At 40.5% G+C, this 19,173-nt stretch overlaps 1 protein-coding gene across 3 annotated transcripts in view; it reads left to right on the forward strand.

The window, feature by feature from the left end:
* Window positions 1-19,173, forward strand: part of LOC135077673 (cyclin-dependent kinase 14) — a 103,947-nt gene that overhangs the window by 20,549 nt on the left and 64,225 nt on the right. For all 3 annotated transcript variants that reach the window (XM_063972236.1, XM_063972238.1, XM_063972237.1), the window contains exon 2: window positions 16,795-16,881. In XM_063972236.1, the coding sequence (XP_063828306.1) occupies window positions 16,795-16,881 (87 nt within the window). The remainder of the gene's footprint in view (window positions 1-16,794; window positions 16,882-19,173) is intronic.

A 19,173-nucleotide genomic window follows, 5' to 3' on the forward strand; every position in this document is an offset into this window, starting at 1 on the left:
ATGTTTGTAATTGAAGTTTTGTTACATCGTTTATGTATAGTAAGTAATAATCGTCTTGTATTGTTATTCGTTTGGCGACTACCGTCACATTTTGTATTAGCATTATATTTTAAACTGTACTCAGTGCACTATTGTATGTAAATAGATCTATTAAAGAATCGTCAAGCTTAGTTTGCATCTGAAATTGATAATCAAATACAATATGATGTCACAAGCGAGCACAACATAGATAGAATCAGTAGTAAAGTTTCTACACGGGTTAACAAACACAACCAAACAATTATAATTTACTAGCTTTCCGCCCGCGGCTTCGCCCGCGTGGAATTTTGTCTGTCACAGAAAAACTTTATCGCGCGCGTCCCTGTTTCAAAAACCAGGATGAAAACTATCCTATGTCCTTTCCCGGGACTCAAACTATCTCCCTGCCAAATGTCATCAAAATCGGTTCAGTGGTTTAGGCGTGAAAGAGAGACAAACAGACAGAGTTACTTTCGCATTTATAATATTAGTATAGATTATAATATTAGTAGGATACAGAGTGACCCATTAGTGGGTTATTAAACGAAAATAATTGATTCTTTTGCTCAAATGCAACAACTTTCCAACAGAACTTATCTAAATCATTGTTTGATCATCCACGTCACCCTGTATAGTTGCCATATTTTGTTCTGAATAGTTCTGAATTCCAGGTATCATACCAATTACCTAGTCACGTAGTCATATGTATTGATGTGCCGTTCCCGAGAACGCTCTCCCAACTGAGAATATTCTCGGGAGCGATCCCGGGAGCGTTCTCCTAAGTGAGAAAGGTTGAGAATCATGTTTATCAAATGGAAATAAACAAACTTTCTTAAGTAAATTAGTATTAAATTAAGTCGACAGATAAGTGTATATTAAACAATACACTCTATTTGCAGTGAAAGGCTATATTCCCAGTGTTCCCGAGAATATTCTCGGGAACTTTCCCGGCAATATTCTCGGCAACTGCACCTTTATTATATTTTATTTTTTTCGTCGTGAAATGTCGTTTTATTGATATGTAAGATGACAGAAATTTCTTTTTACACGTAATTAAATAATGTAACTGTCCATTTTTTCGTTTTTAACACGCTTTTATTAGGTCGTCGTGTATGTAACTAACTATGTAATGGAATCGTAGAATCTGAATTACACCTACTTCTAAGTCTTGTGTCATCATGAAACTTGGCAATTATAATGTAGATTAGATGACAATACAATATTGTGGTACCAGCTGGTCTGATGATGGGACTGGAAGGTGGCCATAGGAACTCCTAAACGAAACGGTGGAAACTCATCGAATTGGGTTCGTTGGATTTGTCTTTTTGAGCACTTTAATGCTAGATGATGTCCAGGGTCCTGATGATTTTTGGCCTTTTAGTGCTGTTAGTAATTAAAAGCGTGTTTTTAGTTTTTTAAACTATTCTTATTTGAAATTAAGGACATATTTCACAATCGCTTAGTAAGGGCCTGTTTCGCCACTTCTGGATAAGTGCCGGCACTAAAGGCTTTTCAGAAGCTGCTCGATTCCGTCATCCTCGAGGGAATAACGCCTACGGCATGGCAAAGAAGTATAATGATACTAGAGATGGGCCGACTAGTCGCCGACTAGTCGGGAAAGCCGACTATTCGGCATCATTTGTAGTCGGCCGACTAGTGACGACTATTCGGCAAAATATGCCGATTATAATCGGCGCATTACATAATTAAATATGTGAATGAAATAAACTCATAATCACCAAGATGATTATGATGTAGACCAAGGTTTATGTAATTTCATTTGTCCAAAATTTTTTGGACACTTTTTTCGGGGAAAAAATGCATGGAATTGCATTCCTATCCTGCGGGGAAGTGGTAGATTATGTGGGGCTCCTTTCATCGGAAGGATGAGGAATACCCACATAAATAACCCCTGAGATCGCGATCGCCTTAGTGTGAAGAACTATGGGAATCCGGACAAAGCCATCAACTATCACAGTCCGTCCCGGCAATTGCCCACCTGTATGGCGGGCCCTGCCTATCCGACGGTGCTGGTGGTAAGTCCGTGCTATGCAGGCGGGGGTACCCCCCACGCCCCCAGCTTGCTGACCATCACCGTGGAGGGTGGAGAGGAATCAGTGGACCTCGCCTCCTGCTGGGCTAGGATGCGCGCCGTGATATTATTCTTACTTATCGACGTCAAAATGTATGGGCAAAATTGCGCTTATCGCGGCACGCATCCTAGCCCAGCAGGAGGCGATCATATTGTCACCTCCTCTGACCCCTCCGCCGCCGAAAATTATGACATCTACCTTAGGTACAGATACTGTTAGGTGATTGTAATGTTGCTTTTTATTTTTTCTTATTATTAAAAAAATCTCATTTCTCAAAAAGTTATATTTATCTCTTTAGAAATCTAGATATTCATATTTCTTTGAGAAAATCTAGATAATTTATTCTTCGGACAAGTAGGTATTAGAATGATCGGCATTGCCGATTAGTCGGCCGACTAATCGGCAATTTGAAAACCGATTAGTCGGCTAGTTGGTTAGTCGGCAAAGACCATAGTCGGCCCATCACTAAATGATACTCATCTTCAAAAAAGGCGATAAGACCTTGTTGAAGAATTATAGACCCATTTCGCTTCTGAGCCATGTCTACAAGCTGTTTTCTATAGTCATTACGAATTGTCACGTTAGCAGGCTCGACGACTTTCAGCCCCCCGAACAAGCCGGTTTCCGAAAAGGCTTTAGTACCATAGATAGACCATAATAATATACGCTACGGCAGATTATATGGAAGATCAAGGAGTATAATCAGCCGCTTTGCGTTTGTGAACTATGAGAAAGCCTTCGATTCGATTGAGACATGGGCAGTGCTGCAGTCTCTCCAACTGTGCCAAATTGACTATCGATACATTAAAGTGTTGAAAGGCTTGGACTGTCACTGTGGCGTATTTGTCCACAGTGACAGTCGGTTTCAAGACCAGGACCCGAAACCTATCCAGTTGCAGCGAGGGGTGAGACAGGGAGACGTCATCACCATCGCCCTGGAAGATGTTTTTAAGCTTCTGGGCTAGAGCGGATTCAGCATAAATATCAACGGCGAGCACATCACTCAGACAACAGACGATATCGTAGTCATGGCCGATATCGTGGACGATCTAGGCACAATGTTCGATGGCCTCAATAGAGTCTCTCAACGAGTGGGTCTCAAAATGAACATGAACAAGATTTAAAAATCATGTCTAAAGACCGTGTTGCACTCACTCCTCTAAAAGCTGGAGACTCTACACTCGAAGTTGTTGACAATAATGTATACCTGGGACAAACAGTCCAGTTAGGTAGGTTCAACTTCGAAAAAAGGTCAATCATCGAATCCAGCTCGGCTTGGCAGCCTTCGGGAAGCTTCACGATATTTTCACGCGGCGTCTCCGTCGCGTTGCCGCTCCGCTTTAAATCCGCTTTGAATCCGCTTGCAATCCGCTAGGGTGGCAAGGGCCTTAAAACTCAGAGGCACACTGATGTTCAAATACCGTAGGCGAGTCGTAAAGCCGCGGTACGCGTTCGCCACGAAAAGAGTGAGCAAGACAGCAATATCTCGCTCACACGTGTCATGCCTTGTTTATAACGACTAGTCTTAACGCCCAGTTTCGAAACATTACAAATAATATCACATAAACAACAAAATTAAAATTAAAACTAAATGTATTCTATCGAGAACACTGAGAATATTCCCGGGAGCGTTCTCGGTTCTCGAGAATATTCTCACTGGGAATATTGCCGGGAACGAGAACTTTCTCAGCGGCACATCTCTAGTCATATGAATCGGCCGAACACTCGGCCTAGTGACGATGAGATTGTCACTCGGACGGGACCCTATTTTATTTATTCGACCGAGTGCACACTCACGCTTCCTAGCACTGACTCTAGCTCCCGTATAAACACAGTATGTTGTCGCTTTTAAACTGATTGCTGACTGGTTTACTGACTGAGACTAGTTTTAGCCTTGTCGCTAGTGACATTTCACAATTTGCTACTGCACTACTTAAATAGTGTTAATTATGAAAAATCAAAAACGTTAAAATAACGGTATAGTTGTGGCCAATGAGTTGCTGTCATAGTGACATTGACAATACGTCAATGTCACGCTAGCATCAAACGTCAGAATAGAGGGACGCGCGGAGACGACTCCGCGCGCTTTTGTGCTAAGTGATGAATTGTATCTAAAATAAGGCAATATAATGTGAAAGATGAGTATCCAGTGTTTTATTTATGAAAATAGATCTACCGGCCTCTAATAGTTCAGAAGTGAGATCTGAAACCTATGATAGTAACGTGATTTCAAAGTGTTCCAGGTGACCAATGTTTCGTGTTATTTGTCACGAATGTTATCACAAAACGCCCACGATTCTATGATTATAAATGAATATGATGAAGGGAGGATGTCAAGGAAACCACGCTGACAAAGGTGTGAGATGCAGAAAAGTATTTAAGTACGAGAAATGATGACGCAAATTATGAAGATACTCCCTCCTTAACTTGTCTTGTGGTCACGTAAGTGGTGAACAATTTGACTAACGATGACCCCAGAGCAGGTACGATTTATTATTATTATCGATTATTCCAACAGCAACAATATTAACACATTTCCTTTTTGAGCAAAATAATGCATGGAAGTGAATGATGCATCAAATGTTATAGGTATTGTCAGTCTTTACTGATAATGCCAGGAATGTGTGTGAAAGCTATGGTATGTGCTCACTTTAATTGCAATGCCTAATAAACTATTTTAGTAAATGAAATTAATTGAACGGTGTTCATTTGTTCATGTTTGCATTCTGCGAAGAATAACCTGTTGAGATTTAAAATCAATAAAGAATAGATAGAATATGGTCAGATAAATTAAATAAGTTTGGTGATCATGCCCGAGTAACCTCTTGGCATTATTTTGGAGAAGAATTAATAATTAGTTTTATTCAAGTAAATTGAAGCTAAGGTCTGTGTTGTGTAAACCAGTTTTAGTATCATGATGTTTCTTTCTTGATGTTGAGCACTATAAGATGAGATAAAATTAATTAGCCTTATTTGTAAATTGAAATTAAGTAAAGCAGCCAGTTATGCCGTTGAACATGTGGTGTATTTTTGGTACTCTTATAGTGATTGATACTTCAATTATTGGGAAACATAATTATTATTATGTTACATGATGCTATATTTTGAGTTAAGATAATGTTAATATTGAACTTTTCCAACTTATCAATTAATTTCTGCTGCCAGTAGTGATTTGGGTTGTATCACTAAAATTGAAAATTAGTGTGGGTGATTAAAATTTATCCAATTATTATAATTTAAAAAAAAGATATAGAATGTGGTACATTTAACTTAAAGAGTATTCTTGTGTACCAGCCATTACTGTTGGTTATTCTTCCCACATGGTGAAAATGATTTTAATCTTGAGGTTATTTTATTAGCTGTTTAATAAAAAGGTTACTGGTTGTAGCATGTTGTGTGTGCATATTTTTAGATTTGACTTGAGTTTTAGATATGGTGACCTATCTGTCTGCGGGTTGGCCCTGTGGTGAGCAAATCAGTCAAGCACAATACCAGAGTGAAGCTTAACACTGAGCAAGGGTACTCCACATAAGTGATTTGGAGTTGGACAGAAGGTAATGCAATACAAAAGGCATCAGCTGTGATATTTGGTGAGTGAAAATGCAATACAAAAGGAATCAGCTGTGATATTTGGTGAGTTGAATTAATGTTTTATTGCAAGGGTTGGGCTGAGACTAGCAGTGCCACTGCGGCTTGGTTGTTTAACTGTGCTTATTCTTGTCATTGGCATGAAATTGCATACAATCAACTTGAGTGTGAACAGATTTTAATAATTAATTAGCTACAGTCTACTGCTAGATTTTAGAACTTCCCAACTGCCGCTAGCAGCCTTAAGCAAAAAGTTATTTAAAGTACTTGGGTATTTCTTTGAGGATGGTAACTTCATTGAAGTATTTGCAATTGTGCTGTTACCTAAGATAATAACAAGAGGTTTATTTTGATTAAGTTGCATTTGTGTGTGGAGCAACTTGGTGTTCACCCAAACACAATGTTAAGCATCAATATGTTTCACTTGCATTGTTTTGTTGTCAGTGATGATTTATGTAGTTGTGTTATTCATCTTAATATGTTGATAATGTTGTGGTTATGGGAATGGTTTGAAAATAATAATAATAATGTATATGATGTACTTGTTGATCATACACCAGTGGACATTGTCATGAAGCTGGGCGGACATTGTCATTCTGCGTGAGATGTCCTGATATCTGTGTGAGGAGAACATGTGGCATGACACGACAAGCTATGTGGAATGGCCTAATCTGTGTGGGTTTAAAGTGAAAATGTTCGAAGAACCCTAACTAATCCCATAAATCACTTAGGATGATGACATTAGATGTACTGTATGATGGTGTATAGATGTACTGTATGATGATTTCTTGTGTCAGCAGAGCCGAAAGTAGTCAGCGTGCAGAGGTGCGTGGAGTGCAGCGCGCCTAGCGGCGCCAGCTGCAGGTGCCCGCGCGTGGGCAGCGGTGGCGGCTCAAGCGCGGCGGGCCGCAGCGGCGCGACAGCCAGCTCGGTGCAGAGCGGCGTGGCGCGCGGCGCGGCCGGCACGCGGCTGCTCCTGCCGCGTGTCCAGCGGGTGCCACAAGCTGTGTGGTGTGGAACATGTCATGATAATCTGTGTGGGACATGTCGTGACAGGCTGGTTGCGACATGTCGTGACAATCTGTGTGGAACATGTCAAGCTGTGTGGAACAAGTCATAATAATCTGTGTGGGACATGTGACAAGCTGGTTGCGACATGTCGTGATAATCTGTGTGGGACATGTCGTGACAAGCTGGTTGCGACATGTCGTGATAATCTGTGTGGGACATGTCGTGACAGGCTGGTTGCGACATGTCGTGACAATCTGTGTGGAACATGTCATGACAAGCTGTGGTCATGATGAGTAACGGCGTCAGCGGCTCGAGCAGCGCGGTCAGCGCGCGCGCTTCGGGCAGCAGCGCGCACAGCGCGGTCGCTTTGGGCAGCAGCGCGCATAGCGCGCGTGCATCGGGCAGCAGCGCGCACAGCGCGCGTGCATCGGGCAGCAGCAGCGCGGTCAGCGCGCGTGCATCGGGCAGCAGCAGCGCGGTCAGCGCGCGTGCATCGGGCAGCAGCAGCGCGGTCAGCGCGCGTGCATCGGGCAGCAGCAGCGCGGTCAGCGCGCGTGCATCGGGCAGCAGCAGCGCGGTCAGCGCGGGCGCTTCGGGCAGCAGCGCGCACAGCGCGGTCGCTTTGGGCAGCAGCGCGCTCAGCGCGCGTGCATCGGGCAGCAGCAGCGCGGTTAGCGCGCGCGCTTCGGGCAGCAGCGCGGTCACCGCGCGCGCTTCGGGCAACAGCGCGCGCTTCGGGCAACAGCGCGCACAGCGCGGGCGCTTCGGGCAGCAGCGCGGGCAGCAGCGCGGTCAGCGCGCGCGCTTCGGGCAGCAGCAGCGCGGCCAGCGCCAGCAGCGGCAACGGCTCACGCTCGGCGCGCAGCAGGTCGTGCGCGAGCAGGCGGTGCAGCCGGGCGAGACGGCGCGTCACGAGCGGCGCCAGCGCGCCGAGCGCTGCGTGGTGCGCGGCGCGGTCGGCGCAGCAGGAGTCCAGCAGGTGCCGCGCGGGTGCGCGCGTGGTGGAGCAGCAGGGCGCGCGTGAGCCAGGGCACGTTGTGGGCGCCTATGAGCGCGTTCACGGCCAACGTGTGGTGCGAATGGTGGTGGAGATGGCAGAGTGGACCTAGCAAGGTGCACAGCTGGATCCCAATACGAGGCGTCAAGTGTGCTATGAGTAGAGTAGGCCTTCGAGGGCGAAGGAAATGTAGGATGGCCGAACTGTTAATTATGAAAAATCAAAAACGTTAAAATAACGGTATAGTTGTGGCCAATGAGTTGCTGTCATAGTGACATTGACAATACGTCAATGTCACGCTAGCATCAAACGTCAGAATAGAGGGACGCGCGGAGACGACTCCGCGCGCTTTTGTGCTAAGTGATGAATTGTATCTAAAATAAGGCAATATAATGTGAAAGATGAGTATCCAGTGTTTTATTTATGAAAATAGATCTACCGGCCTCTAATAATAGTTATAGTTTATTCATATTATGTCGAGTTGGAATTGCTATTATAACATTGATTTCATTTCCTTTTACTTCCTCACTTCCTATTTAGTGCCGTTACTCATTCATTAAAGGAAATATTGCCAATTGACGCTTAAACACTGGAATTAATAGTGTTTCAATTTGATAGCGCCATGATTCACGTACACCTCAATACGAATGCTTCTTGGAAAATCCATTCATGTGAATCAACTATTTGTATTCAAAGCAGCAATATTGAGGTAAATATTGTTACCCAATTGATTCAGTTATTTACATTCCTTCATTCTCATCTTAATTAAAAGTAGGTAGGTAATACTTATAGTAATTTGTATTTTTTTATTGCCAAAATTACGCCTCTGTCTACGCTAATTATTTGCTTGTGTTAGGAGTGGGTTTAGCACAATATTCCAGTGATCCACGAATAACCTTCCTAGAATCATTATTTACACTAACTATCGGTTGTCCGAATATCCAGGGAATTGATCAAAGTTATTAGCATATTAATCATAAGCTACCCATATTTTCAAGATGAGTCACTAGATTACAGCAATGACTCAGATAAAATTAACTTGCGGATACTAATTCTGGCATTGTCTGTTATTTACTAATTAAATGAGGCTTGATTTTTCTAAAATAAGAGGCACGGATCATCACTAGTGCCCCAGAAACGTACAAGTATTGGCTCGCATTTATAAAGCTGGCGCCACTCTTGTCATCACTAATAACATTTCACAAAAACTGAGCGCACCATTTCATCTGACATTTACTGTGCGGCCTCGTTGAAAATAGTATATTTATTATTTATCCTCACATTTTAGTTGGATAACTGTTGATATACCAACGGTGTCGAATTCGAATCGACCACTTATGGCTTTAAAAAATCGATTTTCTAATCTGGATTAACACGTAACATGGTTTCGATTTAATAAAGGAGTACATTTGTTGTTAATCCGATAAGCGTCTTAAATAAGATCTCAGCGATAAAACACGGATTATTACGGTAACGTTCTTTTCGTTGTGATTTATTCGCTATGGGAAGTAATTAAGTGTGACATGATAAGAATTGCAATAATTTATCCAAGACAGCCTTGAGAAATTTGTTAAAACATTCATGCATTATCTTTATTTTAGATCTTTTGCAATATGCATAACGATAAAACACGAATAACGTATTATTTCAACAATTTTTGCAGTATTTGCTGGTTTCTTACAAAGCGACTGCCCAAACCGCTTATGCAAATTCAAATTGATTGACCATGTTTGCATCACGGGCGCCAGATGTCTGTCACCAAATACGTCGATTATAAATACGTACCTAATATTTAAAATAAGTATTATTTGCACAGACGGACGAGACACGTCAAAGTAAACACTGGGATCTTGTGCAGTTGTAATAGGAGTGAAATTGCAGCAAAAATGGGTCTGCACCTAACCTATTAAACAGATTAGGCAAGTGCAACGCGAATGCACTATTTTGTTTGTCCGCGGTGCAATCGTGCGCAGTGGGCGGAATGGCACGCGGCCGGCGGCGCGGGCGCAGCGACGCTCGCGGCAAGGTCGACGAACGACTTTCGCACGTTCGTATTAGTGCGGTGATAGAGTCGATCACAAACGAATAAACATATCGAATAGTGACCTTATAATTAACCCAGAAATATTAATTCCAATAGGCACTCCTAGTGTAAAATGTAGAGTCAACGTCATAATATTTAACCTGTATTTTTCTTTTATGTTCAGTCCTAACTGCAGCGATGTCAAAGGCTTATTTTCTGAAATATCTTGTGGTTAAACTCATACAATAGAATGCTACCCTTACATCTTACAGATCGCCAAACCTTTCTCCGAGTTTTTTATACCTATGCTTTTAAAAATCACAGTGATGATAATCGATTTAATCGCATAATTGCGAATTCAAATGCGTATTAACAATCGACGCGCACATCTCTACGACTTGATTGCTTAGCAGTTAGCCCGCTGGGACCCGGTTTTGTCACAATCGGTGCTTTCCGAGCGCAAGAGCCGTAGTCTGTTGAACTCTTGAACTAATCCTAATTACGAGGAATTTTAATGATGTAGTAACATAAGTTACAAGCTTTTAGATTTGAAATGTTATTGAGAGGTCTTAGCTGATACCAGCTGCCATTTAGTTTGCAAATAAACTTCTCAGGAATATTTGTAGATTGTAAATTCGATATATGATTGATTTACTGCCAGGTTTGCTTCACAAGTTGAGCAGTAGGTACCTATCTGATTTATTGTTTATAAACAATCGTGATAGCATTGCACACATATTACATGTCAATTCGGTGCTTGAGAAGTCTTAAATTTATGAGTGTACTTAGCTAACACGAATTAGAATTGTTTCGATTTGAAATATTATTGAGAAGCTTCTGTTGCTAAAGCTTCTAGGTGCTTTACATAATCCAGTCATTTAGTTGGCAAACAAGTTTGTAGATTTGCTTGACAAGTCTCGTGCTATCCTATTCATCAACAGTAACAGTATTGCTCTTTGGCGATCAATTAAGCGAAAGGTCGCATTAGTTTACATCTAAATTACCACTTGAGTATAAAATCCCTGAATATTTATCTGAGGTAGAATCAGGCTTTACCCGAGTTTCTTGTCTATAGGTACTAAACTCCTCTAGCTTCAATTTCGATTTGTCACAGATTGACTATCGCGCAGCCCATCGCTCGGGTTCATATTCGCGATAATACCCTTCTATAATACTCTGGAATAGTGTAGTTAACCAGAATGAGATCAGTTATTACAGAGAGTAACTCACTAGCTGTATCCTTTGATATAAACTTTTCCTTTATATTTTAAGTTACAGTTACAGCCGACTATTTATATTGTATTTGTTGCAAAATGGCACTATGTTTAGAAGATATCACACAAAGTTCAGCTTGATGTTCTATCTTCTTTACCTAACTGGACTATTCCCACCTCTAGTTCCAACCGCTACAACTCCTGTGTAGCCAGGATCTAAAGCTTGACCGCCAATAAAAACCCAACCAGTGAAGGTCAAGTTTCTCCCGGAGGAAAGTTAAACTGTCATTGCACCCGCAACGAAATTAATCAGAAGAACATAGGAGGAGTTCGAAGTTAAGGTTCGACTTCTATACCTATGTGGCTGTTAGATTTATAGCTCTCGCTCTGAATGAATGCACCACAAATCAGCAAGTATTGTCGTAGGCGTTTTTATCTCACCCGCCCACGTGGCGTTCGGACAGTGTCAAGATGTGTCATGTGCCTTTTTGGTCATGCCATGGCCCATGTCGAAATGATAACGGATGTTGCCACATTTGTGCTTTATTCATATTGAATTCATGCAAAGTTTTATTGGTAATTTAACTACTGGTTAATCGTTTGTTGCGTCAATAAACTGATTTTATAGAGTGGTGTCTAATTGGCAATATTAATTCGATGTTTGTGATAATCATCAGTATTTGTGTTAGATTAGATGTAGTCAAAACATTCTGGCGTATACACAAAATGAGCCAGACTTCCTGTTTCTGTTATAAAATGTCCTTCCTACACGCGTTCTATGAACTCATTGTCTAGAGTCTAGTGGAATGTATGACCTCTGTAAATCAAAAATGCATACGATAAGTGTCCGGCTTGTGAAAATAGCTTTTCCGTACACTATACTTGGTGCATCATCATGCTCTTAGAAACACACTTTATGATCTCGGGCCACTCTGCTATTTGTCTCTATATTTACTCCTTTTATTTAATGCAAAACAAACAATAACTAGGTATCTACCAAAAATAAAATGATGACAGACGTCACTTAGAAAAATGATCATGCACGATGCGTAGGCGCCGAAAGAGCATTCTTTGTAGACATGCCGAAATTATTGTCGTACGATTGGTACCTATAGTTTTAAATCAACGCGTCTATGTTTACAAACATAAATCCGAATAGATATAAACATCATTCATTTGTCAAAACATGTATTGGAGACATATTTCTTCAGTGCACTTTTAGATCTATCATGTTATAGAAGAGCTCAAGTTTTTGTAAAACAAAGAGTTTCTATCTTCTATCTTCTGTCTTCTCTCTTCATAAAAGGCTTCATACTATTAAATTTTACGCTCAATAGATTTCCGACTATCATATGTTTGTCGTGAAAAATGATAAGCGCTTAGTTGAAATATATCTCAAGATGCGTGGGCGCAACAAGTCCATCGCAAACACGCGGAACTGCCGCGCACTCCAGAATCGCCGCCTGTTTCCTCACACCGCCTGACGTTTCATTGGAAATGACAGTTCTTTATTACATGCTTTATATTCGCCATTTACCACTTTGATTTATGTTCCCTCCACTCTATTTTCAAACCGTATTATCTTAGCTTTAATCGCGTGTGATATCCCTTGATAGGTTGTTCCACCAAAACCAATTTCCAACGATTGTTTGTTTCGTTCACGTTGATCCTGTTTGGATGTTGGATTAAACGAAATTGACTTTGCATATAATAACGCGATTACCATCTGGAAACTTGTAGCATAATCATAACATAATTTGTGAATTAATAAACATGAATTTAATGATACCACGTGTAATCGAAATGTTCGACCTACCGACAAAATCACGGTTCGAAAATGAGCAATTCATTGGGTATTTCATTCTGCTAATCGTCTAACCTTACCTTACCCCTTAAGTGAACCCTTTACAAATGTGTAATGGTATGGGCTCGATAGCTAATGGCGTCGAGCGAAAGTACGTAATAGTGACGTCATTAATAGGTACAATTAGAGAGATGGTGATAGAGGTAATGGCGGGGTTCTCGTGTCGCCGATTGAAAGGGTAGAGCTTCCTGCGTGTTACACCAATGAAAATTTGACACCTAACGACAGACGGAGTGACATATGGCTGGAAATAAGTGTGAAAAAGTAACGCTTTTCTAAAATTTATGGCTTTGCTAAGGTGTCTTTTTTGGCCAAAACAAAAGCTATTTTATCGGACTGCAGAAGACCGTCTGAATATCATACCATAACTTGAGATTTCGTGAGTCCGTGACATGTACGATTTCTTTGGAGAGCATAAATTCTATTTACGATCCAAACAGGAACTTTACGAGCGTCCTATGTAAATACGTCGACTATTGATATTGTTACGCGAGCAACAGCATTGCCAATATTTCGCGTCACTGACGGAGCGGGTGATATTTGGCCCACACGTCATCTTTTGCGGAATCCCCCAATGTATGCCGACGGCTGACATGTTCGAATAACTCTGACGGCTCTTGACGTGTTTCGTAACGTGAGGATTTAACTCCCTCTCCCGCTCTCCGCATTGCCAGGATGTTTGGAATACTAAACCGTACTTGCACTGCGGTAAATTTATGCATCGTAAATCCATTCATAAAGGAACCCCGCTCGTTATATTATTAGCTTTTACATCGTTAATAATGTGTAATGGCCTTGAATTGGCAGCTGAAACGTTCCCATTAACTGAATGGAAATTATCTTCAAAAGGATCTTCCACACGTGATGCTCGAGTCATAAAATGAAGGATTTCAAAAGATTTTACTGTTATCTCGTTGCAAAAGTATTGAGTAATTCATTACGAATGTAAAGAACGCAGATTACGGTTTTATCAGTGTTAATTTCTGTTACTACAGTTATGTGTACACTGTCTATGGTAACAGCGAGGCTAGTCATCAATCTAAATATTACGTTAGACGTAGGCCGTAGCATATTGTCCCTGTCGCTTTCCAGATTAGATAGCGATGTCAGTGCGAATGTTTGTCCATGGTGGTCATGTTTGAACAGCCTAGGGCTGTTGATTGAACTTCCACCAACCAATTTGGGAGTTCGTTCGAATTTGAACCGTACAACCTGGTGACTAGGTACTGCAAGATACATTCAATTATTGAACCCATATCAAATTTTTGGAAGAGGTGATGTTTTTAGTTCTCGTGTATAAACATGGCGTGTTTGTATAATGTTCGATGGTGCATGTGAACTCGCGCGTTTCCAATACGATACTCTAGATACATGTTATTACTTTAGATGTACTAGATATTTACCGTTGGAAGTTTTCTCTAATAAAACGTAGACATTTCTTGTAAATTTAATATTCTGGGAAGTTATTAACGGGAAAGTACCACTATTTCTACTATATTTAATTACAAGTATTTCATAAGAAATTGACATTTAAAATCCTCTTAGCGAGCTTCTATTACTTACTTCTATGAAGCCAAGATACTGGTTCATCTATAAAATTTTCCATTTGCCGAGTCAATAAAATACATCGATTTCATTTGAGTGCAATGTGCTAGAACTCATAAAATGGTTTCTAGGTCAATGCAGGCAATTCTACGCAGACTGGGTTTCTGCTGGGAAGTTTATATATTAACATCGTCTATGCGAATTGTCTGAAGTTTTTTGGCGCTGTACGTACATTCACCGAAAATGAATATTGTGAACATTTTGAAAAGTTTCAAACATTTAAAGCACTCTAATAAAAAAAGTACTCTAATAAAAACCTGCATTGATACAAAGGGCTTATAAACATAATACAATAATTAATAATGAAAGAATGCAAGCAAAAAGGGTGTAATGAACTCATTCATCCTCGTCCAGTCGGCGCCGCTCATATGTTTGGCAACGCATCAACGAGCATCCGGGCAATCGAAGATAAAATGTCGTCGATGTAAACCCTATTAATCCCAGAAACTGCGCCGGATTACGGGCAATTTGTGACATCTACGGGGTTTGATTCCGCTCTGTAATGGTCACGACGTCTTCGAATGCAGAGCATTGAACGTATAAAGTTCCCGCGATCCTCGCGGTACTCGTGGCAGAAATAGATAAGGCGAATTATTTTAATGGCCGCAATGAGCCTAGAAGCTTTGTAGCTTCTATAATCAAATGATTATTGTGCTGTGTACTACTCATCAATAAATAATGGTAGAATGGTACATACGTAAAGTAGCTAGGGATTTGTCAAAATTCAATGGAGGGAAAAATAGTTTCAGTTTGCGTCCATTCCATTGTAAAACTCTCCCCTCAAATATTACGCTTTACTTAATTGAACGTGAAAACGCTGTTGAAATTTTGACATTCTATGTTGATGAAGTTGGCACAACACATGTTTCTTTGGAATATTGGCAAGCCGTGATTCCGCAGGCATTCGATAAATTCCCCAAATGCTTCCTTCGATCGTTACCGTGTTTACATTCTGCGATTTGGCTTGGCTTGGCTGAAGTTACTACCGTTTGGCCATTAACGACCACATATTAAATTTCGTGGTCGTTCTTACTAACCCTTGAAAAATGTTTGGCAAACGGACAAGACTTCACTTCAAGGATTTTACACTTTATTTCTGTGGCGTTTACAACGTGGTCTGTAGTAGAAAATAAGTTGGGAGTCTCGGCTATAAATATTCGACGATTTATCTTTATCACTCCGTTTTGAGACGAACATTCCTGAAATTCTACCCGTATATTTCTGCTTTTGGTTGCGTCATCTGTACTAATAATAGCATGAGATATAAATATTCGTTTGTATGTTATTTTCTTGAAACGGGTAATACTTCCAACTCTTCTTGAATATTAGTATCTCTTTTTTCTTATAGGCCTTACGTCAAATGTAAAAGGTAATTGTGCTCAGTTTGTCATAAAATTTTCGAGCGCTACCTTTCTCTCTTCCCCAGTTTCCTTACATTGTAGGCTTGAATTAATCTGATTGTCTGGGAGAAATGTAATTGACGTGATTTGAGGGACCCGCTAAAGCTTCATCGCGTCAGTCTGATTAAGCCATAACGGACTTGTCACTCTTGACTGGAGGGTTGTTATGACTTCAGTCGTTTCAATCTACACGACAGAAGCTAGTATTTTGTGACAATTCTAATCCTATAGTCGTCGAGCATCGAAGAATTTTCGTACCTACTTATCATCAAATGCACTGTAGACAGACTAAATGCCATTTATCAAGTTTAATTAAATTAAAGAAGTATAATATTCGCAAGCACGCGATCACCTGTTAAGCTGAGTGTAATATTCGATCGGAATGGGGGTGGGTGGTAGCGTGACTGCAGCTTATAACTCCCGGCAATTAATTAAGAACTCTGTAAGAGCCAAAGCACACGCGTTGCGGCGGCGGAGCGACGCCGGAGCGGTGCCGCTGCGTCTGCGTCGTCTTACATTAGAAATATCTGTGGCGGGCGGGGACACGCCGCGCGATACGGTGAAATCTTTTCTTTGCGGCGCCGCAACGGATCGTGTGCTTTGGATCTAACGCATTCGCGTTAGCAACTCGGAGCAACTCCTCCGTGTGTTGTGATGCGAGTTTGTTAATTGTTATTTCGTATGTTAATGGGAGTGTAATGATTGCTGAGCATTAGCTGAGCTGGTAAATACAAGGTGGAAGTGTGCGTGTGTTCTTCCGCGCTGTTTTTGCCGTTCTAGATTAATGTTCGTTGCCACTTTTACTGTTACAAGTCTTGAGCTGCATTGTGAAGAAATTCTTACTTTATTTTCCTATTAGGTACTTAAATCCAGACATTTTGACAAACAACGTATATCTTCGTAATTGATTCATTCAAAATGTGCCTCATTTGAGTTTTGTATTTGTGACTTATTTTAACATTGCTTTATTTTTGTTCACAGGCGTGACAATGAGAGAAAAAAGGGGCGGCGCAATGAGCAAAATGCAAAAGCTTAGAAAGCGCCTGTCCCTTAGCTTCGGTAGATTATGTAAGTATTCATTTTTAAGTAAGAAAAAGACGGAAATCTCGAGTCATATGATTTTATTATTGTCAAATACATACCATAATAATAACACTCAGTGTCACCGTGTACATAAGTGTTTTCTGTGTACTTCCATCATATGACAAGGTGTTAACGAACGAATTAGAATATGCGTGCTAATCACAGGCAAGTCTTATGATCTGAGAAAATCCTGAGTTAGGATATACTTTGCAAATAATGTCTAAAACATCTATTGTGAACGTATAAAGATTGTCAAATAGCACTGATTCTTCCAATCACCGCATTTAAAACACCTTCAGCAAACAAATGTTTTTTCATAAAAATATTAGATTTTCTCTCTGGAATATTTTTTGTGGAATTTTCTCGCTTGGGCATGTTATTGGGAAACTCTATTCTTCTTATTGTTTTGTCAGAAATTCTTTGAATCTTCTTTGTCTTCTTTTTCGCCGAACTCCTGGATCTCCAGACATATTTATATTATATTTGGTACGGTTGCTGAGTGTAGTGTTTCATTAAGCACCTCACATTTAGTGGGATCGTCAAAGGGCTGTACAGTTTAGAGGTGTTTACTCTAAGTACCGGCTCTCTCATTACGGAGGTTGCATGGGCGTGTAACGGTCCCTTAGACCCATTACGATGAGGCCCTTGGCCAATTACACCTAAATACAGGGTTCTATTCCGAAAAACGGTGTCCGTAGTCCGTAGTTTCGACTCTTGCTATCACTCTCACATGTAAAGATATCTTCATGAGCGAGAGGGACGGAATGAGAAACTAAGATCGATTTGCAGAATTGGCCCTCAGATGTGGGTTTGAATTCGTGATCAGGTGCGTAAGGTGTGTTTAGTACACACGAAATGGCATATTGTGGCCGCAAATTACAACATTCGTAGCAAAATCAGCGCGTGTGGTACATAATTGAGCTACACGAAGATTTGTTGCTAATTTTCGAACAATATTATGTCATCTAATGCGATGGTGTCCTATTAACTGTGAGCAACCATCTATAACATGTGTGTTCTGATTATGGAAATAAGTGTAGAGTTACTGTATGCATTTCCAATTTTATTCCTGGAAGGGAAAATTTACAACTTAAAAATGTTCATCTTAGATATGAAATTGAAAAGTTATTCCAGAACCAAAGATAGGAAACCTGTAATATCTAAACGTTCATCGTTTTGTACAGATACATCCTAGTATAAAAGATAGTTTATAGTTTAATGAACATCAACAACGGCAGGGAGGAACCGCGGCCCACGCCATGTTTTATTCAGCCTGACACTAGTAGCGGTATAGTCGGGTGCAGAAATATGTATAAATTGCACAATCACGATGTTAATTTTAAGTGTGTAACGATAACGAAGCCTAGTCGGCAAAGCAGTTAGTGAAAATTTGCTTATGACTTTGCATAGTATATATGAGTAAGTTACCGAACTTGAACACTTTTGTATTTACATAAAATATTATGAAATATTACATGTATTACACAACAATTCAGCGTAATAGATATGCAAATAATATTTTAATGCACCTAACTGTACTTCGATGCGTAGGCGCTTGCGCTGTCTTGAAGATCTTGCGAATAAACATCTAAACACCCACGGCGTCGTTTCTCGGTACCGAACCATCGATACCCGATTGTTATGTACTTTATGAGCCTCTAACAATAGGAGGAACCTTGTTGTACGTATTACGAAACGATATAAAGAGTAACTAACAACACACGTAAGATCTTTTAAATGTTCATTGAATACAGTTTTCGGTCGTGATGTTGTTTGTTATTATTAAATAGGCGCCTAGGCGTCTGATATTCCTAAAATTTATCAGTTTAGCATAAATATTTTCCGGACATTCTGGTTACTTAATGAGAAAAATTATATTTTTGGTGTTTTTATATCCGTGCTTCGAATCGAAGCTAGAAAAATCTCTGTATCGAGAGGATTCAACTCTCAAGCCATTATTATAACCCATGGAGGTTTTACTACGTTTCTTATATGTAGATGAAAATCTCTATAAAAACTTATTTCTTTGTATTCTTCTATTCGTTTGCCTTTTCCATTTCATTTCCCTCCATTATTTACAGTAGACTGGTGCCAAAATAATTTACAGCCGCTTGAAATGTAGATGATCGTCACTTTGTATTGTTTCCATTCACCCGCGGCTCGTCCCTTCCCAATCGATGAAGACGTTTTCCTTAAAGGGTCATTTGCCCTTAAGAGATTTAAGCGTCTCTATTTGAGAACACCATTAAGGAGCCGATGCTTACGCTGCAGTGTAAC

Source organism: Ostrinia nubilalis, chromosome 13 (assembly GCF_963855985.1).
Source record: "Ostrinia nubilalis chromosome 13, ilOstNubi1.1, whole genome shotgun sequence".
Taxonomy (NCBI): domain Eukaryota; kingdom Metazoa; phylum Arthropoda; class Insecta; order Lepidoptera; family Crambidae; genus Ostrinia; species Ostrinia nubilalis.